At 40.0% G+C, this 25,401-nt stretch overlaps 1 protein-coding gene across 3 annotated transcripts in view; it reads left to right on the top strand.

Annotated features, from left to right (window-relative positions):
• DENND5A (DENN domain containing 5A) overlaps positions 1–25,401 on the top strand; it is a 108,289-nt gene that overhangs the window by 61,108 nt on the left and 21,780 nt on the right. For 2 of the 3 annotated variants that reach the window (XM_082845234.1, XM_082845232.1), the window contains exons 6-11: positions 1,803–2,120; positions 3,304–3,519; positions 4,019–4,253; positions 19,603–19,753; positions 21,348–21,441; positions 23,660–23,791. In XM_082845234.1, coding sequence (XP_082701360.1) covers positions 1,803–2,120; positions 3,304–3,519; positions 4,019–4,253; positions 19,603–19,753; positions 21,348–21,441; positions 23,660–23,791 — 1,146 coding nt within the window. Of the gene's footprint in view, positions 1–1,802; positions 2,121–3,303; positions 3,520–4,018; positions 4,254–11,167; positions 12,623–19,602; positions 19,754–21,347; positions 21,442–23,659; positions 23,792–25,401 lie in introns of those variants that run through there. The other variant, XM_082845233.1, reaches the window with a different exon arrangement.

Below are 25,401 nucleotides of genomic sequence, written 5' to 3'. Positions count from 1 at the left end.
TTTAAATCTTCAGTCTATCTCAAAGTTATTTTTGAGTATGGTATTATACTTTAACATTTCTAAATGTACAGTCATTTGTCCCCCAAACATTTATTGAATAATTCATCCACAATAAATGGGTCTGTTCAAGACTGTTCTTTTCCAATAGATTATTGTTTTATATTTGTTTTCTTTTAAAAAACACTTTATTTATTTTTAAATATTATTTATCTATTTGGCTGTGCCGGGTCTTAGTTGTGGTACGTGGGATCTTCGTTGAGGCATGTGGGATCTTCAGTTGCAGCATGTGGGATTTTAAGTTGCAGCATGCGAACTCTTAGTTGTGGCATGCAGGATCTAGTTCCCTGACCAGGGATTGAACCTGGGCCCCCTGCATTGGGAGCGCAGAGTCTTAGCCACTGGACCACCAGGGAAGTCCCATTGTTTTATATTTGTAATAGAACCCAGCAAGGCAAGTCTCCCCTCAGAATTTTCTTGGCTATTCTTTTCCTTTATTTTTTTAGGTAAGATTCAGAATCAATTCATCAGATACTCCCTTGAAAAAAATTAAAATCTTTCTGGGATTTTAAAAAAATTTACATTAAATTTACAAATAAATGTGGGGATTATTAGCATCTTTTCATTATGGAATTTTCCTGTTTAGTAATACAATATATATATTGTGTGTGTGTGTGTTCATTTATTGGAGTTTTATATTCCACAGTGATAATAGCAATGTTAATTGACATTTATTGTATACTAACACTGTCCTAAATCCTTGAAATTAATTGTCTCATAATCCTCAAAACAAACTTATGACATAGGTAATATTATTATCCTTGCTATAACAAACACTTAAGCATTTAATAATGCTCTGCAGTGAAGGAAATGACAGTTGTCTTGGCTAGAACAGGTTCATGGTTATAAAATAAATACACAAAAATAAAAAGCTTTTCTAATTAATAGCTGCACTGCAAGAAAATTCCAACAGGGATGAGAACTATAAAATATTTAAGTTAAATTGAACAAGAAATTTGTAAGACCTCTAAGGAGAAGAATGTATGGTTAAGAGCTTGAGGGTATGACTGAAGTCAGGCTAGCTGAGTTCAAATCCCAGCTCTCCTACTTACTAGCTGTGTGACTTTGGACAAGTTACTTAACCTCCCTGTGTCAGTTGTGTCTATAAAATAAGGATAGATATTGCCAGGTTATTTTTTGTTAATCCAGATTACCTGCCTCCTCAGCAATGTATGAAAGTACTGTCTCTCTACATCCTCTCAGAAGCAATCTTAAAGCCAGAAGGAAGCACAAAAATCAAGACCAGCCATCAAATCTTACAAATCAGAAATGAGGCTCAGAAAGGGATACTGGTATGCTCAGGGTCATATAGGGAGGTAGTGACAGATTCAGGTCTGGAACCTAGACTTTCTGACACCCTCCTAGCATTCTTTTTACTCTTGTAAGAATTTGTGAACTCAACAAATATTCTATGAGCACTTACTATATATGAGAATTTTGTGCTAGATGCTAAACCTCTATGTCATTATGTAATCCTTATCAGTCTCTAAGATAAGTTGTTTTTATCCCCATTTTATAGCTGAGGAAACAGAGTTATGTAACTTTCCCAAGATCCCACAACTAGAAAGCATCAGGGGAAGACTGGAACTCAGGTCTACCTCCTTCCACCCCATCTTCTTTAACCATACCTAAGTTATGCCCATTGCAGACGTTTGCTCTTTCCTTTCTTGTTCATTATCCCCTCTAAAGCTTCTTCCTTAATACTTTGGAGTTGTTCACACTCCTCATCATGTTTTGACTGCCAGGCTAACCTCTGCTTTGTGGACATTGACAACCACTTCATTGAGCTGCCGGAGGACTTGCCTCAGTTTCCCAACAAATTGGAGTTTGTCCAGGAAGTCTCTGAGATTCTCATGGCATTTGGCATTCCCCCTGAAGGGAACCTTCACTGTAGCGAGAGTGCCTCCAAGCTGAAGAGGCTCCGGGCCTCTGAGCTCGTCTCCGACAAGAGGAATGGGAACATCGCAGGCTCCCCTTTACATTCCTACGAGTTCCTCAAGGAGAATGAAACTATCGCCCGCCTGCAGGCCTTGGTCAAGAGGACTGGGGTGAGCCTGGAGAAGGTATGATGCTGTATATGGGTCTGTGCTAAGGTGCTGTCCTGGTGAAATAAAGTGTGGAATGAGAAGGCACCCAGTTCAGGGCAAGGCATATCTGTGAGTACTGAGAGGATGCTCTGTGTGGGAGACTCTGGATTTAGCTCTGGCAAACATTTAGCTCTGCTACTTGAATCTAAATCTCGGTAGTTTCTCACTTCAACATCAAGGAGAAGCTGCTGTCATTCTCTGTAAACACTACTGCAGAGAGTCTTGGAGGGATGGTGGTGGCAATCTTTGTGTTCAGACTTCTTTCAGATCCATTGCCTTGTGAATTTCACAGCATCCTAAAGCACATAGAGCAGGAATTGTTGACTTAGAGATCCTGAGTGTTTTACCTAAGATTAAATGCTTCTATGTGGCTGACTTGCGGCTAGAACCTGGTCCTCTTGAATTCTAGTCCTCTGCTCTTCCCAGGGATGTACTTAACTTTGCATTTCCTGACTTTGATGAGACTGTCCGCTTTGTGTAGTTGTTTACCCATCTCTTCACCCTACCCATTCTCACTATTAAATTACTTTCTTAAATTACATATAAAATGGGGTAATGTAATCATTTCGTTGGGCTATTTTTTAGTGAAGTGTGAAACGTTTCATTTTCCTGATTTGTTTAGTTAGTAGAGCAGATATTAAAAAAGAAAAATCATGGCCAGTTAAAGAAGAGCAGAGAAATATTTAGAGAGATTAAAAAAGTTAAGAAAACCAGTAAGGAAACATTTTTAGGGAGAAAGATAGGGAAAGTGATATGGGGGAGAAAAATCAAAGAGATGAAGGGAAAACCAGAGTCTGACCTTGTTGCTTTGCATTATCATTTTCTTGTTGACTTCCCAGACTCCTTCCTTTCCCTGACCCTTGAGATAACTGGTGTCTTTTCCTCTGTTGCTGAATCTCTCTCTGCCTGTAATGAGTTCCTCTCCACTTTCATTGGGTTGCTGGGTACCTGCAAGTGGAACACCCTGATTTATCTCTTCTCCATGTCAGAATTCCTTTCTTTTTCTTTTCTTCCCATTTTTTTCTCTTTTGTTTATTTTCTCCATTTGCTGCAAAAGTAAATGACCATTGGTGGGGGGCGGGGCAAAGGATGAGTTGCATTTCTTTGGGATAAAAGGAAAAGCTTGCATGTTCTCAACTGTTTTGTTTTGTTTTTGTAGCTGGAAGTACGTGAAGACCCCAGCAGCAATAAGGATCTCAAAGTTCAGTGTGATGAAGAAGAACTAAGGATTTACCAGCTAAATATTCAGATCCGGGAAGTTTTTGCAAATCGTTTCACTCAGATGTTTGCAGATTATGAGGTGTTTGTCATTCAGCCCAGCCAGGATAAGGAGTCCTGGTTTACCAACAGGGAGCAGATGCAAAACTTTGACAAAGTGAGTATAATCCCACTGGGGAGGTGGTAAGAAATGAGAACATGCCAGACTCTCTTAAAGATGTGACTGAAGATGAGTTTTTCTTTCATAATATGTGCTGGAAACAAGTTCATGGTCCTTCTGATGTTGATAAAATATAAGGTCTGCTTGCTTTAGAGCAGAGTGCTGGTTATTGCTATCAGGTGGTTTACCTTCAGTCAAAGAGCTCTCTTAGGCAAAGATGTGCATGCAGGTTGAACATCAGGATTCTGGGAACATTGGTTGCCACAGTAGGTTACCTGAGTAAGTTAAACGGGCCAGTGTGTCAAAGTTTCAGGATATCTGAAATTATATGAATTTTTGAAAAGGATGGAGAGGTTTTATTGTTTGCAATTTATAAAGACCTAGGAAGCTTCAGAGAAGAGTTAACCTACTGAATCCCTTGGGTATGTAGCCATGGTTGATTAAGGCTGATATGCCCTCTTCCCTGTTGATGACTTTTTCCTTTTGGTCCCACCAGGCATCTTTTCTGTCAGATCAGCCTGAGCCCTACCTGCCTTTCCTCTCAAGATTCTTGGAGACCCAGATGTTTGCATCCTTCATTGACAACAAAATCATGTGTCATGACGATGATGATAAAGATCCTGTGCTCCGGGTGTTTGATTCCCGAGTAGACAAGATCAGGCTGTTGAATGTTCGGACACCTACTCTGCGCACATCCATGTACCAGAAGTGTACCACTGTGGATGAAGCAAGTGAGGCCTCCTTGTTGTACTTTCTAGCCTCTTGGATTATGTCACTAACATGTCCGGGTTCCTAAACATGCCAGCTTCTTTCCCTGTTTTCTGTTTTTGCGTAAGTTGTTCCCATTGCCTGAAATGCTTTCCCCTGTCTTTTTTGCCTGGCAGACTTCTTCTCATCCTTTAACACTGTGTCAGTTAGGAATGGGTCCTGCTGTAAGTACTAGAGAATCTAATCAGCAGTGCATGAGATAAATGGGGGTTATTTTTCTTAAATTATCAAGAAGTGCAGAATTGGTGGTTGCTCAGCTGCTCAGCAGTGTAATCAAAATTAGAGTCTATCATTTCACTCAGCTGTCCTTAGCATGTTGACTTTTATATTCATACTTGTTGCCTCTTTGTTACAAGAGGCCTTTTATGTTCACATTCAGAGCAAAGGGGAAAGTTGATGCCAGCTGTATTTTCCCTCTTACATCATAAAGCAAAAGCTTTCCCAGAAATTCCCAACAACTTCTGTTGTCTCATAGGCCAGAACCATGACCACCCTTAAGTGCAAGGGAGGCTGTGAAAGTGAGTATTGACCTGGGTGTAATGTTACCCTGAACTGTATTGATTCTATTAACAAGAAAGAAGGGGCGAGTGAGTTATGGGTAAGCAGCTTATAGAAATCCAGCTGATATGTCTCCTCCTCTGTGAAGCCTTCTCTGATGTCCTCAGGCTGAGTTGATCCTCCGCTAAGCTCCTGTTTTGCTTTGTTCTTGCCTCCCCTTTATAATCTCTGTTGTTTTGAGCCATGATTATCAGGGAGCAATTTAAGAGCAGAGACTGTATTTAATCATTGTCCTACCCCCAGTCCTCTAACATTGTGCCTAGAACATATAGATGTTAAAAGTTGTTTGCTACTTGCATGATGGAATACACCTTTTTGTTCACAGAGTCCCCGTCTAGGTCAGTTTCTCCAGAGAATAGTCTCAGCTTGAGGTGTCAGATTAAGTAGTGTGTTCTCTTCCTTGTGCAATATTCAGTGTCCTTGTTGTAGCCTTTTTGTATATTTTGTTTATTCATTTACCAAATATAAACACCCACTACATGCCCAGTATATGGGAAGTGCTCACCAAGTATTTACTGAATGAATGAATGTGCCAGGCATTTTTTTTAGGTTTTGAAGATACAAGTGGTGACAGTTTGGACAAAATCCTGGGTTCCTCAGCCTTATGCTCGATAGCCTTCTGACTTTATCTTTCAGCTCTTGCTCCAAGCCTTTCATTAAGGTGACAGTCCTCTTGGCCAAGACTTGAGGACGTGTTGCCCATGCAAGTGGAATACTCTAACACAGTCCTCCTTGCCTCCTGGAACACACACATCAAGTTTCAGGTCCTGAACCCTGCCTAAGGCGTTGGTCCTGGAGAGTTTGATGGAGACTTTTTTACAAAATTGTGGGTTTAGAGAAGCATCTCCTAAACCATCACTTTAAATCAGGACTTCTCAATCTTTTCATGTTGTGTTACACTTGAAAAATGACAATATTTATGTATTGCTTGTGGGAATAAAGGGAGGAGTCTGTTTATAGCTGGAGACTGTAAAATGAGACACTCTGGTCACTTGAAACCTTGCCCTTCTGCCCAAAGGGTTGAGGCAGTCAGTTCTCAGCCCATCTGTAATCCAACTGTTGAACACCAAATACTGATATGAGTTACTCTGGTCTCATTTGTGGCCAGGACATGAATTCTTGTGGTCCCATTAGAATGTGGAGTTTGGGATATGGAAGGAGGGTTAACTAACCCTCATTTCTATGACTCATTTCAGAAAAATGGGTATCACAGAGACCCTCCAGGCAACTACATGCTCTGTCCCCAGGAATCATGCCCTTGGTATAGCCCTTCGGTATTTCCCTGAGATATGTACTCCAAATATGCTAGTTCAGAGTTCTTGCCACTGGCTTCAGATTTCTAGCCTAGAGGAGTAGTTCAGCTACCTCACGCCATTCCTCATGGACATCTTAGCTTCTTGAATCAGTCTGATTGGAAAATGGTCAAAATATAACTAAAGGGGTCTTTCTGGAGATTCTTTAAAATTTACATTTAGAAGGGATCTTGATGGCAATTAACTCTACTCATTCACTAATTTTACAGGTAAAGATTTTCCTTTGGCCTGCCATTGTATCTGGGGACCTAGAATAGTGCCTAGCACTTTTTGAGAGACTAAATAAGTTCTGATGAAGGAGGGTAAGGGTGGGAGGAAGTAAGGTAGGCCCAGAGAGAGAAGGCCACTTGACCTAGGACACTCAGCAAGGCCCAAAGGTGAGATGTTTTTATATGTATCTAGGCAATACCAGGAGAATTACCAGCTTTTTGGTTCTTACCCTTTAAAATTTTTGAGATACTATTGACATACAGTAAACTGCACACATTTAAAGTTTTGTTACACGTTATATTATATTCACTGACATCGGGAACATACCCATTACCCTCAAAGGTTTTCTCATGCCCTTTTGTAATACCTCCATCCTGTCCTCTCTGCGTTCTCTCCCCCAGTCTCCAGGCAACCACTGATACGATTTCTGTTACTATAGAGTTTGAATTTTCTAGGTTTTTATATAAATGGAATCATGCAGTATGTATTCTTTTTTTTTTTTTTTTGCGGTATGCGGGCCTCTCACTGTTGTGGCCTCTCCCGTTGCAGAGCACAGGCTCCGGACGCACAGGCTCAGCGGCCATGGCTCACGGGCCTAGCCGCTCCGTGGCATGTGGGATCCTCCCGGACCGGGGCACGAACCCGTGTCCCCTGCATCGGCAGGCGGACTCTCAACCACTGCGCCACCAGGGAAGCCCTGTATTCCTTTTTTCTTTTTCTTTTTTTGGCTGTGTTGGGTCTTCGTTGCTGCGCACGGGCTTTCTTTAGTTGCGGCGAGGGGGCCTACTCTTTGTTGTGGTGCACGGGCTTCTCATTGCTGTGGCTTCTCTTGTTGTGGAGCACGGGCTCTAGGCGTGTGGGCTTCAGTAGTTGTGGTGCGCAGGCTCAGTAGTTGTGGCTCACAGGCTCTAAAGCACAGACTCTGTAGTTGCTTCGCGGCATGTGGGATCTTCCCGGACCAGGGCTCGAACCCGTGTCCCCTGCATTGGCAGGCAGATTCTTAACCACTGCGCCACCAGGGAAGCCCCAGTATGCATTCTTTATTTTAGTCTGTCTTCTTTTACTCAGCATAATTATATTGAGATTCATTCATGTTTCTTTTATTGCTGAGTAGTATTCCACTGTATGGATATTACTACAATTTGTTTGTTTACCTGTTGGTGGGCATTAGAGCTATGAACATTTGTATGTAAGTTTTTGTACAGACATATGTTTTCTTTTCCCTTGCATACATACCTAGGAGTAGAATGACTGCACCATATGATATTCGTATGTTGACTTTTTAAAGAAATTGCCAAATTGTCTTTTAAAGTAGGTGTGTATTTTACATTCTCACTAGCAGTGTATGAGAGTTATAGTTCTTCCACATTGTTGTTAACATTTACTATGCTCAGTCTTTTCAGTTTTAGCCATCTAATAGCTATGTAGTGGTATCTCATTGTGGTTTTGATTTGCATGTGCTTGATGACTAGTAATGTTGAACATTTTTTCATTTGCTTATTTGCCATCCACAGGTCTTCTATGATGAAGTGCCTGTTTAAATCTTTTGCCCATTTTTTTTTATTGTGTTGTTTTGTTATTACTGAGTTTTGGAAGTTCTTCATATATTCTGGATACAGGTCCTTTATCAGATATATGATTTGCAGATATTTCCCTGTTCTGTGGCTTGTCTTTTTGCTCTCTTAATGGTGTCCTTCAAAGAACAGTTCTTAATTTTGATGAAGTCTGTTTATCAGGGTTTTTTTTAATGGATTATGCTTTTAGTGTTGTATTTAAGAAAATTTTGCCTAACCAAGGTAACATAGTTTTTTTTTTCTATACATATCCTTCTAGAAGTTTTTAGTCTTAGGCTTTACATTTAAGTCAATGATCCATTTCAAGTTGATTTTGGTAAATGGTGTAAGCTAAGCGTCCAGGTTTATTTTTTCCGGATGGATATCCAGTTGTTCCAGAATCATATGTTGAAAAGATTATCCTCTCTCTGATAAATTGTCTTTTCACCTTTGTCAAAATATCAGTGATCTGTATATGTGTGAGTCTGTTTCTGGATTCTTTGTTCTGTTTCATTGATGTGTTAGTCTACATTTACACCAATACCACACTGTCTTGATTACTGTAGCTTTATATTAAATCTTGAAGTCAGGTAGTGTTAGTCTTTCAACTTTGTTCTTATTTTCAAAGTTGTTTTGGCTATTGTAGGTCCTTTTTATTTCATATGTATTTAGAATGAGCTTGCCAATCTACAAATAACCTGAAATTTTCATTTGGATTGCCTTGAATCTATAGCCCAATTTAGGGAGAATTGACATTTTAACATTATTCAGTCTTCTGATACATGAACATGGCATATCTCTCCATTTATTCAGGTCTTTAATTTCTCTCAGCAGTGTTATATAGTTTTCAGTGAACAGGTTTTACATATCTTTTGTCAGATTTATTCCTAAGTATTTCATATGTTTAGTGCTATTGTAAATGGTATTTTAAAATTTCAATTTCTGATTGTTCATTGCTAATATATAGAAATATAATAGAGTTTTGTATATTGATCTGTGTCCTACAACCCTCCTAAACTAGTAGCTTTTTGTATATTCCTTCAAATTTTTTATGTAGACAGTCTTATTGCCTGCAAATAATGATAGTTTTACTTTTTCCTTTCCAGTCTTGATTTCTTTTTCTTGCCTTATTGCCTTATTGCACTGGCTAGAACCTCTAGTGCAATGTCAAATAGAATATGGCATGCTTGTCTTATTTCTGATCTTAAGGGGAAAGCATTCACCAATAAGTATGGTGTTATTACTATGTTTTTTTCTTTTAATTAATTAATTAATTTTTGGCTGAGTTGAGTCTTTGTTGCTGCGCGTGGGCTTTTTCTAGTTGCAGCGAGAGGGGGCTACTCTTTATTGAGGTGCATGGGCTTCTCATTACGGTGGCTTCTCTTGTCGTGGAGCACGGGCTCTAGGCGTACGGGCTTCAGTAGTTGTGGCTCGCGGGCTCTAGAGTGCAGGCTCAGTAGTTGTGGCGCATGGGCTTAGTTGCTCCGCGGCAAGTGGGATCCTCCCGGAGCAGGGCTCGAACCCGTGTCCCCTGCATTGGCAGGCGGATTTTTAACCACTGCACCACCACGAAGCCCATCACATGGTTTTTCATGGATATTTTTCTATCAGTTGAGAATGTTGGTTTCTGTTAGTAGCTTGCTGACAGTTTTTATCAGAAGTGGTGGTTGTATTTTGCCAAATGCTTTTTTGCATCTATTGAGGTAATTATATGGTTTTTAGCTTTAGTTTTATCAATGAATTATATTCATTGATTTTTGAATGTGTAAACCAGTCTTGCAGTCCTGAGATAAACTCTCTTTGGTCATGATGTATTATCCTTTTGTTTATTATTGGATTCGCTTTACTAAAAATTTGTTTAGAATTTTTGCATCTGTGTTCATGAGGGATTTGGTTCCTAGTTTCCATTTAATGTCTTGGTCTGATTTGGTATCAGGATAATGCTGGCCTCATAGAATAAGTTGGGAAATACTCCCTTTAGTTTTTTGGAGGAGCTTGTGTAAGTGATACTATTTCTTCTTTAAATGTTTAGCAGAATTCATCAGTGGAGCCATCAGGGCCTGGAGTTTTCTTTGTAGGAAGGTTTTAGACTACAGATTCAATTTAAAAAATAGATATAGAGCTATTCAGGTTATGTTTTCTTGAGTGAGCTTTAACAGTTTGTGTGTTTCATCTGTTGTCAAATTTGTTGGCATTGAGTTGTTTGTAATATTCACGGCCTAAGATAGGCTGTAAATCTTTCAAGTAATATTTTAATGACATTCCACAAATTTTGATATTTTGTGTTTTCATTTTTATTCAGCTCAAAATACTTTATTTCCTTTTTTTTTCTTAGAAATTCTGGAATTCCTTTAATGTTCTCTGACATATATTTAATTCTGTACAATTATTATCAAAATAATCTTTTTTCTTTAAACATCTTTATTGGAGTATGATTGCTTTACAATGGTGTGTTAGTTTCTGCTTTATAACAAAGTGAATCAGTTATACATATACATATATCCCCATATCTCTTCCCTCTTGCGTCTACCTCCCTCCCACCCTCCCTATCCCACCCCTCTAGGGGATCACAAAGCACCGAGCTGATCTCCCTGTGCTATGCGGCTGCTTCCCACTAGCTATCTGTTTTACGTTTGGTAGTGTATATATGTCCATGCCACTCTCTCACTTCGTCCCAGCTTACCCTTCCCTCTCCCCATGTCCTCAAGTCCATTCTCTAGTAGGTCTGCGTCTTTATTCCCGTCTTGCCCCTACGTTCTTCATGACATATTTTTGGTTTGTTTTTTAGATTCCATATATATGTGTCAGCATACGGTATTTGTTTTTCTCTTTCTGACTTACTTCACTCTGTATGACAGACTCTAGGTCCATCCACCTCACTATAAATATCTCAATTTCGTTTCTTTTTATTGCTGAGTAATATTCCATTGTATATATGTGCCACATCTTCTTTATCCATTCATCTGTCAATGGACACTTAGGTTGCTTCCATGTCCAGACTATTGTCAATAGAGCTGCAATGAACATTTTCACTGTTATTCTTATTTTGACTTTTACAAAATGATAATTACGTTTACCAGAAGGAGGTGTCAGTATTAAATATGCAATCATTTAAAGCAACAACAAAAAGCTCCCCACTCTCCAATCTTTGATATCTACTCTTTATGCATATTTATCAGTAGACAAATAAATATAAAAACCCAGTACCCCAAAACTCAATGGTTTTCTCCATCATTGTGAAAGGAAAGTCAAAATGGAGTCAGTATTTCTAAGAGAGATCTCTAAAATGGAGCCGGGAAGCCATTAAGGAAGTACGATGTTTGCATGACTCAGCCTGGATGGAAGCTGACCTTTTGACCTGATGAAGAACAGAACACCAGAACACCTGCCAGAAACTCAAGATACTAATCAGACCCTTACCCTAAAACAATTCGTGACAGTCTATATACTAACAAGACCCCTACCCTAAAATAACCTGTAATTTCTTAAGGAGAAATAATTTGACTCACATCAGAGTCAATCACAACTCTCACCAGGGCAACTTTTAACAACCTCATGGTTTTTGTCTTTATAAGCCCCTGACTCTTTCTCTTCCTCGGAATACTCTTTCAGGGTTAACTGAATCTGTGTCTCCCCAATTGCAATTCTTAAGTCCCCAAATAAACTCTGTTCTTTTTGCAGCCTCCTGCATTTTTTCAGTTGACATTATTTAGATCTTTTCTTCCTTAATTAATCTTGTCCCACCCCAAATAGCACAAAGCTCTATAGATTCAAAGGAGGCAGAAACGGAAAAAACTACAAGGAAGACACTCTGATTCTAAAACCAAAGGCGAGGGACTTCCTTGGTGGTCCGGTGGTTAAGAATCCACCTGCCAATGCAAGGGACATGGGTTCGAGCCCTGGTCCGGGAAGATCCCACATGCTGCAGAGCAACTAAGCCCGTGCACAACAGCTACTGAGCCTGTGCTCTAGAGCTCACGAGCCACAACTACTGAGCCCATGTGCCACAACTACTGAGGCCCGCGCACCTAGAGCCCGTGCTTCGCAACAGGAGAAGCCACCACAATGGGAAGACCGCGTACCGTGGCGAGAGGTGGCCTCCCTCACCACAGCTGGGGGGAGCCTGCGTGCAGCAACGAGGACACAATGCAGCCAAAAATAAATAAATGAAATAAATAAATTTTAAGAAGAACAAAAGAATCCACCTTCCAATGCAAGGGACGTGGGTTCGATCCCTGGTCGGGGAACTAAGATCCTACATGCTGCGGGGCAACTAAGCCCGCGCGCTGCAACTACTGAGCCCACACGCTCCAGAGCCCGTGCGCCACAACTAGAAAGCCCACGTGTTGCAACTACTGAGCCCACGCACCGCAACTAAGACCCAAAGCAGCCAAACAAATAAATAAATAAAAATAAAACCAAAGGAGAGAGAAAAAGAGATGCAATTGACTATAGCTTAAACATTACGGGTATGATCTAATTATCAGGCATGTTCATCAAGATGGCTGCCCAGACATGCCCAACAATGTGAATGCTGCTTAGATCCAATTCTATGAGAACGGTCTCTTCTTTGGAGGTCCTCTTACTCATATTCCTCAGCTATACATAAAAATCTTCCCCCCAAAAATCATTGGTGGAAGGATGAGACAGAGTCATGTTGATACCAGTGTGTGCATAGTCCAAAGTCTTCTTCCCAGGCCTTGCTGTTGACTACGAAATTCAGAGTAGGAAAGGCCTTCCCCCAGCTAGTTTCATACAAGCCACAAAATGACCAAAAGAGGTAGACCAGTCCTCTTGGTAATTCTAGGAAGATAAAAACCAAGACAATCTTATGTCTAGTTTCATACAAGCCACAAAATGACCAAAAGAGGTAGACCAGTCCTCTTGGTAATTCTAGGAAGATAAAAACCAAGACAATCTTATGTCTAATGATGCTTTAAATCTATTTTAGAATGGAGTAGTAAATAAACAAATATATTTTTTTAATCAATTATTTTAGTATTTGAAACAATAGGAAAGAGGAGCAGGCCATCCTCACAGCAAGGGAGGAGAAGCATCCTCTCAAGGCCTTCCTTATCTTGAGCAAGGAAAGTTTTCAAAGCTACATTCAGTACTACAAGAATCACTATGATCAGGTCAACTTTTACAGAGTAACTGTGGCCTATAAAACAAAACCACTGATTTATTAATACATGTCTGGCTACTAAAGCAGTTATAAAACTATATTATGTGGAATTTCTTTAAAAAATAGGGGGTAGAAAGTACAGAAGTAAAATACAATTTAAATGTATGATAACTGTTAAAGCTAAGTATTGAAAACACTGAGATTCACTATGCTACTCTTCTGTGTAAGTTTAAACTTTTACATAATAAAAAGATTTTCTTAAAAATATGTAAAATATCATGTTTGAAAAAGGCAGTTCACAATAGTATAAACAGATTATTATAAAAGTATGTCAGGTGATAGAGGAAACAGGTGTTTCTGGAATTATATAAATTGAGCTAAATGTTCATTGTTTTTACTTTTTTCCTGGAAAGTTGTTTGTGTTCCCCAAAATAAAAGAAAATAAACTTGGTGATACCACCCTGGGCTCATCCCAAAGCCCTTCTCTCCCAAATCCTGTATCAGGGCCACAGGCACCAGCACCCAAGCTCCACGTTTTTCTTACCTCTTGAGGCAGCTCCAGTTTTGACCGGTCATCCAGGCCATTGGAATGCAAGCCCATCAGGTATGGCACAGGAGCATCTAAGAAATGTAGGAGAGAAGCTGGGAGAATAGGAACATAGACATGCTGCCACTGGAAAGGAAACATGAGAGCTGTAATTGTCTCCGCCACAGTCATCAGTCTCTGGTAATCTAGGTCAAAAACAAAACACACACAAAACCAGTCAAAAACAAGGTACTTGCTTCTCAAATAGTAAGTTAAAATCTTCAACACAATTTCACATTTAGAAAGGAACAGGATAAACTTCAGCAAGGGTATGCTCAGAGTATGATTCCCTTGTGGGTATCAGAGAGACAACCCAGAGACCTCAATGGACCACAAGCTGAAGTATACCCCCCCACACACACAGGTCCATGCTAGTAATAAAATTTAATATAGAAATACAATTTAGAAAAAAAGAAATACAATAGGTATCATAAATAGTACCTTGCTCCAAATACTAAACCAGAATGTTAAGTAGATTCTCTTCAGTAGAAGGAGAATGGGGAAGTGGAAGAAAAAGAAAAGGAACAGTGGTCTAGTCTCTGTTCAGCATGAATGTCAAAACACCTCATTTACCACTCACATGTCTGCATTCTATAAGGAGCTGATGTGAACTTTGCCTTCAAGATCAAGCCCAAAGAACCTTCAAGCATGCAGAGGCTGGTTTTCCACACTAGCCAAGTCTGCCTTCCACCTGGCAACCTTTCTTGAATTGTAACAGCATGAAAGTGTCATTTTAACACTTTGATAAAAAGCTCCCCTAGAACCTGAAAGACCCAGAAGATTGACTTTCATTACTCAAAACTCTTATTCTAGGTCAGAGAGCATATCTTGGAAGAGAAGCTTGTGCTCAAAGCTTAGCTTTTCTTCAGAATGCAATTTCTAGACTTGTTTTATTTTTAAAATGAGTAGAAAATACATCAGCAAAGCCAATACAATAGATTGAGATTTAACACATTACTATTTACAAATGGTATGATGGCTTCAGACACTTAAAGACAAAGTAGGAACATCAATTTTAAAATCATATGAGTAATATCCTCCTGGAATGGCTGATTTCAAATGAGTTTTCACAGGAGCTAAACAGTTTTATGCACTAAAAACTCAGCCCACCATTTAAGCAAATCCCAGCTTGGTTCATAAATGAGTAATAAATAACAAAAAGCTTTCCAGAGAATGAAGAAGAATGAGTAGGAAGTGAGCAGAAGCTGATATATATCAACTAGGTTTTAGCAAAGCAGCCTTTGTGCTCACCAGTAAAACTTTGGAGCAGCCTACCACCTTGCTCCTGGCGAAGCATGACCTGGAAATAGTTTTTTTTTTAACTAGTAATGCAAATAAATAAAAATTGATGAGTAAAACTTCATCATCTCAAACATTTTGAGTACACTCTAAGGAAGTGCCTCACACTTCTTCGGGGAAAGCTAAGGCATTTGATAGATAATAGATAAGTGATGTAAAACAATCGGTGGGTAAAACTGAGCTCAGAGATTTGGTCATCAATAATGATTTTTAAAAAAATACAACTGATTTAGCAGAAGGACAAAAGAGCGCAAGCTTTTCATATTCACTAAAATCAGGAACAGACTGATAAGAGTTCAAGAAGAAAGTCGATCTCATTTTTCACTGTGCCCCACAAAGCACTGCCATTCCCATATTAAAGACTATTTGGTGAGGACCCTCTCCCAATTGAAGCAACAACAAAAATATTTCCCAAATTACAAAAGAAAATAAAAAAAATAAAAACTCTTTCAAGGATTAAATAGATAATCTATATAGCCTTTCAGAAAAAGTATTTACTCCAACGTGAGAGTAAGCAGCAACTGAGGAGCAAAATTTAGGCCACTGCAAGTTCTATCTTCAGCCTCTTCTGAGATATCTCAGTTCCATGGGGCACCTGTACAACTTGGCTTGTTATCTTTCTGTTGAAATCTTCCTGCTCTATGATTATTCTAACAATTATTATTAAGAATTCTAATGATTCTCTAGGCGAGGCCTCAGTTTTTGTATCTTTCACCTCTCTTTTCTAGATATGAATGCCTGTAAATAATCTACTAAGAGCAATAATCTTGAGAATCTCAGACATGATAAGAATATACTTTAAAATTCAAACTTAAGATGATCAAAAGAATGTAAAGGTGTGGGAGAAAACCTCCAAGAGATATTTAAAGCTGAAGGTCCAGTCTTACTGTGTCCCAACACTGGCACTTAAACACACATTTTGAATAAATATTACACTGAATAATTTCTCCCCCGTTTCAGTGTACACACACATATAGACACACACCATTTCTGGGTTTTTTTTAAAAAGGCAGGAAGGAGCAAGGCCTTTCCAATCATGTGAAAACCAAAAAGCTGCTTCTTTTACCGAAAGTCAATAAAGCAGGTGCTACTCCTTTACGTGGCTGGCATTCCTGACAGGTCTGCTCAGAGACAAGAACATCTCATAGGGGTCCAACAGACACTGAGTAAAGGAGTCCCTGAAATGCCTTCCTCATGAGGCTTCCTGGACACTGGACGGCTTGCTCCTTATAGTGTACCTAGTTACAGTGTCAGGGAACATCTATCTACTCTCTAATCATGAAACAGGGCATGCTGAAGTCTGAAGGAAGGGGCTTCCTCTGCTCCATAAAAGCAGGCTTTTCAATAGCACAGACATCTAGTTCTGGTTTTTCCCTACTCTTCAGGATGAGTCTAATCCAGTATCTGAAACTCAGCCCACTTATTTCTGCTAGAGTGGGTAACCTTATTCGCCTCAGATTGAAATCCCTGAAGAATTCCCTGTGATGCACTTGAAAGTGTGCTATTCTTAGAAACAAAACACTTTAGGGGATGAGAAATCATCTCCTCTTTCAAGGCTAAACTGCTTTCCATTTATATGGTTTGGTTTTACAGATACTAGAAACTTGGAATTTTATGGCCTCTCTGGTCTGAGTTGTGGGTTTCGTTTTCCCTACATTTTTGTATTTTAAAAAAGCAACAACTCATCTTGAAGGATGGCCTAATAAACCATGCCTCCGGGATCCATCAACCCGTGGTACCCACACTAGGATGCTGACCTCCCAGAGCTGTAAGCAACAGCACAAAATCCATTTCTATACACCAGTACAAACGATAAAATCAGTACCTCCTTTGCCATTGCCTGTCTCTGTGCTCATCATTCCAAGAAGGTGAAACTAATAAATAGGAAACAGATGAAGGTCATCTGCATCCAAAGAGTTTTAGCCAATCAAAATCAACTGGAAACACTTCAGCTCGAGGCAACTCTCTGGGTTTTCTCACAGCTCCCATAATGCTGTAATGAGCAATTACTTTTAACAAAAGGAGACAATGCAAAGCATACTGGGATTACGACCACTTCTGAGTGGCGAAGAGAGAATAATCAGCACATTCTTATGACTTCTCTCTGTGCAGAGAAAGACATTAGACTTGGGATCACTTTACAGATAAGTTCACTCCTAAAACAAACTACAGGGAAGTTCCTGCAAATCAGAAATTGAATTAGAAACTGTCCTTGCATACTCACACTTCTGTGAAAATTGTATGAACAAGGATGTTTCTCATGCAATCTTTGTTCTTAGGAAACAACCTAATCTATGTCCTGATATCTCCAAGATAAACTGTTAAATGAAAGAAGGTATAAAACAATGATTAGTATGCTCCCATCTGTGTTGTTTTTAAAAGGTATACATGCTGTATATGCAAGGAAACAGGAAACAGTGATAAGTCTTAACACGTCACTGTACATACACCCTTTTGTAATATTTTAAATTTCTACCATATGACTGAAATGCTTTTTTCCAAGTTTTACTTTAATATACCATATGTATATCAAAATGTATATAATTTAAAGAATATTATAATTAATACATGTGCAACACAACATTAAAAATAGTGCATTATATAAAAGTATTTAGGAGGAGGGCATGAAAAGAAATCAAGAGATTATTTCACAAGGGTAGGATTTTAGATCAAAAAAAAAAAAAGAAAGGGAAACAGGGACTTCCCTGGTAGTGCAGTGGTTAAGAATCCGCCTGCCAATGCAGGGGACATGGGTTCGATCCCTGGTCCGGGAAGACCCCACATGCCGCGGAGCAACTAAGCCCGTGCGCCACAACTACTGAAGCCCGCATGCCTAGAGCCCGTGCTCCGCAACAAGAGAAGCCACCGCAATGAGAAGCCCACACATCGCAACGAAGAGTAGCCTCTGCTCACCACAACTAGAGAAAGCCCGCACAGCCGAAAAAAAAAACATAAGGGAAACATTCAATTCTCTCTGCACTGTTTGTCCACACATTATTTATTTGTTTTAAAAAACTATTATTTCATTAGGGATGCACAAGAAACTTGATCTCCGGCTACCACAGGAAGGAGAGAGGAAGGAGATTTCATTTTATTCCCTTTAAAATTGTTTTGATTGCATGCCTTGAATTTGCATTACTTTTGCAAAAAAAACAAAAACAAAAACTAATGCAAGGTTATGTATAAAATAAGCTACAAGGATACATTGTACAACATGGGGAATATAGCCAATATTTTATAATATGTATAAATGGGGTATAACCTTTAAAAATTGTGAGTCACTATATTGTACACCTGTAACTTATATACTATTGTACATCAACTATACTTCAATTAAAAAATTAATTAAAAAATACTAATTATGCATTTGTTTCCAAGCTTGTCTGCACTAGTTGAACTTATTACTGGGTTGTATAATTTAAACAAATATTATGTAAATAAATGGTAAGATACGAGGACAAAAAAAAAGAACTGTTTCTCTGAAAACAAAATTAAGTGCTTTAAAAAGACTCAGCAAAGCAAAGTCACTAAAAATACAGCAATTGAATTAGGCATATCACTTAAGTGCAAAGATCTTGGGAAAACTAGCATCTACTATGGTTCTTTTGCAAGGTCCTTTAAAAGTTCTCGCTCCACTTTAAAAACTGGAAAACTCAGTGAATGAATTATGGGTGAGATTTATGCAAGAGAAACAATGCAGACCCCTGATTAGTGGATCCATAATCAAAGAAAATGCACAGACACTTCATCAAAAGATTGGTGATTATACAGTCATATGGTTTAAATTAAAATGTTTAAGGGATGTATATATCCTTTTAGGATTCCCAAACTTACGTGACTTTTTCAATTATCGAATTCACTATGCTACTAAATCACTTCAGATAAAGAACTTCTGCTCTCTGTATAATTTTAAAACAACCACTAAAATATATGCTATTAAAGAAAAACTCTCTCTATAGGGACCAAAGAACAAATATTATGCAGTAGTAAATGATCTACACATATCTTAAAAAAAAGATTTTCGGGGCTTACCTGGTGGCGCAGTGGTTGAGAGTCCGCCTGCCGATGCAGCGGACATGGATTCGTGCCCCGGTCCGGGAAGATCCCACATGCCGCGGAGCGGCTCTGCTTGTGAGCCATGGCCGCTGAGCCTGTGCATCCGGAGCCTGTGTTCCGCAACGGGAGAGGCCAGGGCAGTGAGAGGCCCGCGAACAGCAAAAAAAAAAAAAAAAAAAAAAATTTCCCTAAATAACACGTCTTTTCTATTCAGAAGGCAGGACATGTAGTGGGCAACACCGAGTCTGAGTGCTGATGGCATGTTTTTCGAGGGCCAGAGAGATTTCCATCCACATGAGTTCTCTGAATCATAAATAAAAATTACTTCAAGAAAACCAACTTGAATTGTTTCAAGTACTCTTAACAATAGACAGCACAATCTACATCCAATAAAAGGCAATCCATTCCATTTTAACCTCAACCATGCTGATTTCCTTTTTGACCCCTTGGTTATTTTGAAGTGTGTTTTTTAGTTTTAAGGTATTATTGATTATTGTTGGTCACAAGACATACTTTGTATGATTCAAGTTATTTTAAATTTATTGAGACTTGTTTTATGGCCCAGAATATGGTATGTTTTTTAAAATATTGGACTTTTTCATTCTCATCCAGAGAAAGCAATTGAGCTGCGACTGGCAAAAATCGATCATACTGCGGTTCACCCCCATTTACTTGACATGAAGATTGGACAAGGGAAGTATGAACCAGGCTTCTTCCCTAAGCTGCAGTCTGATGTGCTTTCCACCGGGCCAGCCAGCAACAAGTGAGTCAACCCCAGGGATTCCCTGATTCAGCTCCCTAGCCACAGTGGTGAGGGTTATACGGTATCTGGACCTAGACTGTTATCTCCAGGAGACCTTGACATTTGTAAAGCAAATATGGAGAAAACACACACTATCCACGTTGTTCACTTGTTTTAACAAGGAAACAGGTGACAGAGTATCATCGGCTCCTGTCTCCACTGTGCAAATTGGGATAGCTCCATGTGTCAGGGCCTGTAAAAGGCCGGACTGCAGATGGGTTGAAATCATCTCATTATTGAATCCATACAACACCTAGCACTGTATTGTTAGTGCTGTGTTGTGGTGGTTGAAATAACTGAACTGAAAGTAGATAGCTTAACAGGATTGCTCTTCTTCATTACTTTTGAAGATGAGTGTATCAATGCCCAGGCAGAGTTGAATGAGTATAGTTTTGGATCTGCAAGTGAAGTTTTTGTAGGTGTTTCAAGAGAGATATGTCTCTTGGGACTTCCCTGGTGGCGCAGTGGTTAAGAATCTGCATGCCAATGCAGGGGACATGGGTTCGAGCCCTGGTCTGGGAAGATCCCACGTGCCACGGAGCAACTAGGCCCGTGAGCCATGGCTGCTGAGCCCGCTCGCCTAGAGCCGGTGCTCCACAACAGAAGCCACCACAGTGAGAAGCCCACGCACAGCAATGCAACTAGAGAAAGCCCATGCACAGCAACGAAGACCCAACGCAGCCAAAAATAAATAAATTTATTTTTTAAAAAAAGATATGTCGGGCTTCCCTGGTGGCGCAGTGGTTGAGAGTCCGCCTGCCGATGTGAGGGACACGGGTTCGTGCCCCGGTCCGGGAGGATCCCATATGCCGCGGAGTGGCTGGGCCCGTGAGCCATGGCCACTGGGCCTGCGCGTCCGGAGCCTGTGCTCCGCAACGGGAGAGGCCACAGCAGTGAGAGGCCCGCGTACCGCAAAAAAAAAAAAAAAAAAAAAAAAAGATATGTCTCTGTCCCTGGGGAGTCCTCTCTTTCTTGCCCAGTAAGTGATCTTTAAGCTACCCTTCTCAAGGTTTCTGAGCTATCTCTGGTGATTTCTTGGTGGTTTCCCATGGCCACCATTTGTCCCTAGATGTTTAAGTTTTCTCCCGTCAGTTGACCTTACTTTCTTAGCAGAATATTCTTTCTTTCTTCCCTTCTTTCTTTCCTCCCTCTCTCCCTCCCTCCCTTCATTCCTTCCTTTCTTCATTTATTTTTGGCTGTGTTGGGTCTTCGTTGCTGTGCACGGGCTTTCTCAAGTTGTGGCGAGTGGGAGCTACTCTTCGTTGTGGTGCGCAGGCTTCTCATTGTGGTGGCTTCTTTTGTTGAGCTCGGGCTCTAGGCGTGCGGGCTTCAGTAGTTGTGGCACACGGGCTCAGTAGTTGTGGCTTGCGGGCTGTAGAGTGCAAGCTCAGTAGTTGTGGTGCACAATCTTAGTTGCTCTGTGGCATGTGGGATCTTCCTGGCCCAGGGCTCAAACCCGTGTCCTCTGCATTGGCAGGCGGATTCTTAACCACTGCGCCACCAGGGAAGTCCCTCTTAGCGGAATATTCTTAATTGTCTGCTTTGATTCTGTCAGGTGGACAAAAAGGAATGCCCCTGCCCAGTGGAGGCGTAAAGACCGGCAGAAGCAGCATACAGAACACCTGCGTTTAGACAATGACCAGAGAGAGGTAAGACACCTTGAGAATGACAAGGAATGACCCCGTTATCATGCTACACCCTCCTTCTCCTTCTCATTTCCTTGGCCTCTGTTTTGATTCAAATATCCTACTCATAAAGAAGGGTTAATAATAAGTTAGTTCCTGATCCCTGATATGGGCCTCGGTTGTGACAAATCCAGGATGTACAGTGTTTCACAAGGGGCAGCAGGGCCACTAGCCATGTGCGTCCTCTCCCTGAACCAGATTTGTACCTCTGTTCAGGAATGATAACCAGTGCTTGGAAGAGAGCCTTTCACTGTCCTTTCAGTAGTCACTCATGCATGATACTCACTTCCTCCCAGGGGTTGGGAGAGTGAGAGGGCTGACAGGAACCTCAGAAGATAAGATTCTAAAATTTGGGAAAAATCCCTTTAAAATTTTTGAGGCTTTTGTGTGTGTGTGTGTGGTATGGTGGTAAAGAAGTTAATTTTGTTAGAGTGAGAAAGAGGAAAAGCTGAACTTGGGTTAATGCTGTGACTCTCTGAACCTGGGGAGGAGGAGCCTTTTTTCCTATTTTTTTCTTTATCTTAATTTAAAACAGGTAATCTTGACTTTTTTTTCTTAGAGGAGCAAAAGAATATTATTATCAGGTGCGTGCGGATTGAGGATTCTTGAATTGATTCTTGAATTGAATTGAATTGATTCTTATTGCTTGTAAGCTGAGTTTCTCAGCTCCACTGTAACTTGTTCCCAGTAAAGTTTCTATTATAAACTTCAGGTTGGAGACCCTGCCTTACTGAGTTGCAGAGAACTTGTGAAAATGGAGCTTCACCTTCAGAAACCTATTTCAGAAACTTCTCTTTGAGAAAAGACCCTGCAGTTTGCATTTTATACGATGAAATCCAGTAAAGCATGTTGTTTTCATATATGTCTGGCATCTCAATGAATGGGAAAATATTTTGCCTTTGCTGTTTTTTAAAGGAATAAATTAATATTGCAAAATATGGTTATGAATTTTTAACTGCTGGTTTATAGGGTACAATTGTACTTGGCGTTTTTGTGAGGGTGGCCTAATGGGTGTTGGGTGTAGGCGTTACTTTAAAAGTCTCCCCTGGGTCTTCCACCTCACCTCCATATTATTTCTTTCAGCAGTGTTTATTGAGTACGTTTTCTTGGTCAAAATCACTATAGTAAACACTTTGAAATATAAAGATGATTAGGAGGTAGCCTTGTCCTCAGGGAATACCAGTTTATTAAGGGAGCAAAGGCCATATGAAAGGGCCATATGAGAGGCACGCCAGTGTTTGATCACTGATTAGAGAAAGCAGAGGTCAGCTCTGTCTGGGGTAAGCTCAAACAAGACTGTTTGAAGGAACCAGCATCTGTTTAAGTCTTGAGGATGATAGAATTGTTAGGGACAAAGATGAGTATTGCAAATAAAGGAGATGGCAGGATCCAAAGTTTGGTGGTGGTTGTGTGAAGGAGGCTGTGGGCAGAATATTTGGGAGGCAAGAGGTACTGGAGGTAGCTAGCAAGTTAGGAGCAGGGAGCAGTAGTGCAGGTGATAGTAATTGAAGCCTAATCTTAGGGGCTGGTAGTAGGGGCAGATTGAGGGGCCAGAAGATAGAATGGACAGAATTGTACTACTGGAATAAATATGGGGAAAGAAAGAAGTTGGGAGTAAAAATGTTGGTTGTGAACCTGGGATACTGAGAGGATGTCAGTGTGCAATTTACTGCATTGATTTGGTTATATGTTAAAACAGACAGCATATGGGGAATCACCAGCAAACTGTAGAAAATCAGAAAATGCAGTTGTTTTGAGTGTACACACATGTTCTTCAGGCCCTAATTTAGCAAGGATGGATATCTTTGATACGAGCAGAGGAATTAAATTCCTCCAAACTTGGTGGGGAAAATGATTTTCCTCAATAGTACTCTGAGATTTGAGTTGGTTTGCCTACTCATAGGAGTTTGCACACTCATACATGTTGCAGCCATATGTTTTTTACCTCTTGTATCATTAAAGCCAAGAGCGCTTTACATTAGAAAAAACAGAATTAATTCATCATATTTTCTCAGTTTTCCCTATGATACAAGCACTGCATTTTAAACTTTGCCCTGAGCCTAGGAAAGAGGCAGTAAGAAAGTGCGGGGTGATAGTGCCCTCTTCAGGCCCCATCAGTACTGGTTGCCTGTGGTCTGTGTGCATGGGCACTAAGAGTCTTTGATTTTTCCTTTTGCTTTAGAAGTACATCCAGGAAGCCAGGAATATGGGCAGCACCATCCGCCAGCCCAAACTGTCCAACCTTTCCCCGTCAGTGATTGCCCAAACCAACTGGAAGTTTGTGGAGGGTCTGCTGAAGGAATGCCGCAACAAGGTGAGCTGTGGACACTTCTGAATGTGTATTTTCCTTGGCAGCCAAGACGAGACCAAGGCCTAGCTCTGACCACTCTTTTCTTGATTTTGAAAACATTGTTAATATAATGGGATAGTACTAATGTTAAGATCCTTTTAACTTGGAATTAGGTGTATTTGTTTTAAATAAATTATACCATTAATTGAGAGCAAGCACACTTTGCTTGATAAAAACTTAATATGTATTCTTTAAAACTGAGAAACAGATGTAGTTTTTAATTTTAGACATCTTATGTTACTTAAAATCATTAATTTTAAGTAAGTAGTGTCTTAAGTAAGTAATGTAGTTGTATTGTCTTCAACAGATTAGTCTTACACGTATGCAAATGTTTTTGCCTCTCTGATTTAATCTGATAGCACTGATCTCGTGTCTAGAAACAAGAATTCGCTGCGTGCCTACTGTGTGCCAGATGAAGGTGTATTATTCAGTTTAAGCTTGCTGTTGGCATGTTTTTTTTCCATTCTACAAGAAGAGTAATTTTTTAAAGCTTTATTAAGGTATAATTGATATACAAAAAATTGCACACATATAATGTATACATCTTGATGAGTTTGGACATATGCATACACTGGTGATACTGTTACCACCAATCAAGGTAGACATATCTGTCACTTCCAAAAATTTCCTTATATTCTTTTGCGTTTTTTGTTTGTTTTGGGGGTAAGAGCACAACATGAGATCTGTCCTCTTAACATTTTAAATGGCACAATATTGTATTATTATAGGTGCTATGTTGTACAGCAGATCTCCAGAGCTTATTCTTCTTACCTATGAATACCGAAACTTCATACCCCTTGAGCAACAATTCTATTTTTCCCTCCCCACAGCCCCTAGCAACCACCATTCTATTCTCTGCTTCTATGAATTTGTTTGACTATTTCAGATACCTTATATAAGTGGAATCATGTAGTATTTGTCCTGTTTGGCTTATTTCACTTAACATAATGTCGTCCAGGTTCATCCACGTTGCTGCAAATGGCAGGATTTCCTTCTTTTTTAAGGCTTTTTAAAGGCTGAATAATACTCCATCATATGTTATGTATATACCACGTATTGTTTAGCCATTCATCTATTGGTAGATACTTGGGTAGTTTCTATATCTAGGCTTTCATGAATAATGCTGCAATGAACATGGGGATGCAGATATTTCTTTGAGATCCTAATTTCAGTTCTTTCGGATATATACTCAGAAGTGGGATTGCTGGATCAAAAGACAGTCATTCTTTTTTTTTTTTAATAACAGATTTGTAGAGATCTGCTTTCTTTTATTTTTAAAATTATTATTTTTATTTTTGGTTGCCTTGGGTCTTCGTTGCTGCGATGAGCTTTCTCTGGTTGCAGTGAGTGGGGGCTACTCTTTGTTGCAGTGTACGGGCTTCTCATTGCGGTGGCTTCTCTTGTTGCAGAGCACGGGCTCTAGGTGCGCAGGCTTCAGTAGTTGTGGCGCGTGGGCTCAGTAGTTGTGGCTAGCGGGCTTTAGAGCGCAGGCTCAGTAGTTGTGGCGCACAGGCTTAGTTGCTCTGCGGCATGTGGGATCTTCTGGGACCAGGGATCAAACCTATGTCCCCTGC

This window comes from Leucopleurus acutus (genome assembly GCF_964270905.1).
Source record: "Leucopleurus acutus genome assembly, chromosome: 8".
Lineage (NCBI taxonomy): Eukaryota > Metazoa > Chordata > Mammalia > Artiodactyla > Delphinidae > Leucopleurus > Leucopleurus acutus.
Note: the sequence above shows the minus strand (reverse complement) of the source record. Positions and strands in the feature narration are given on the sequence as shown.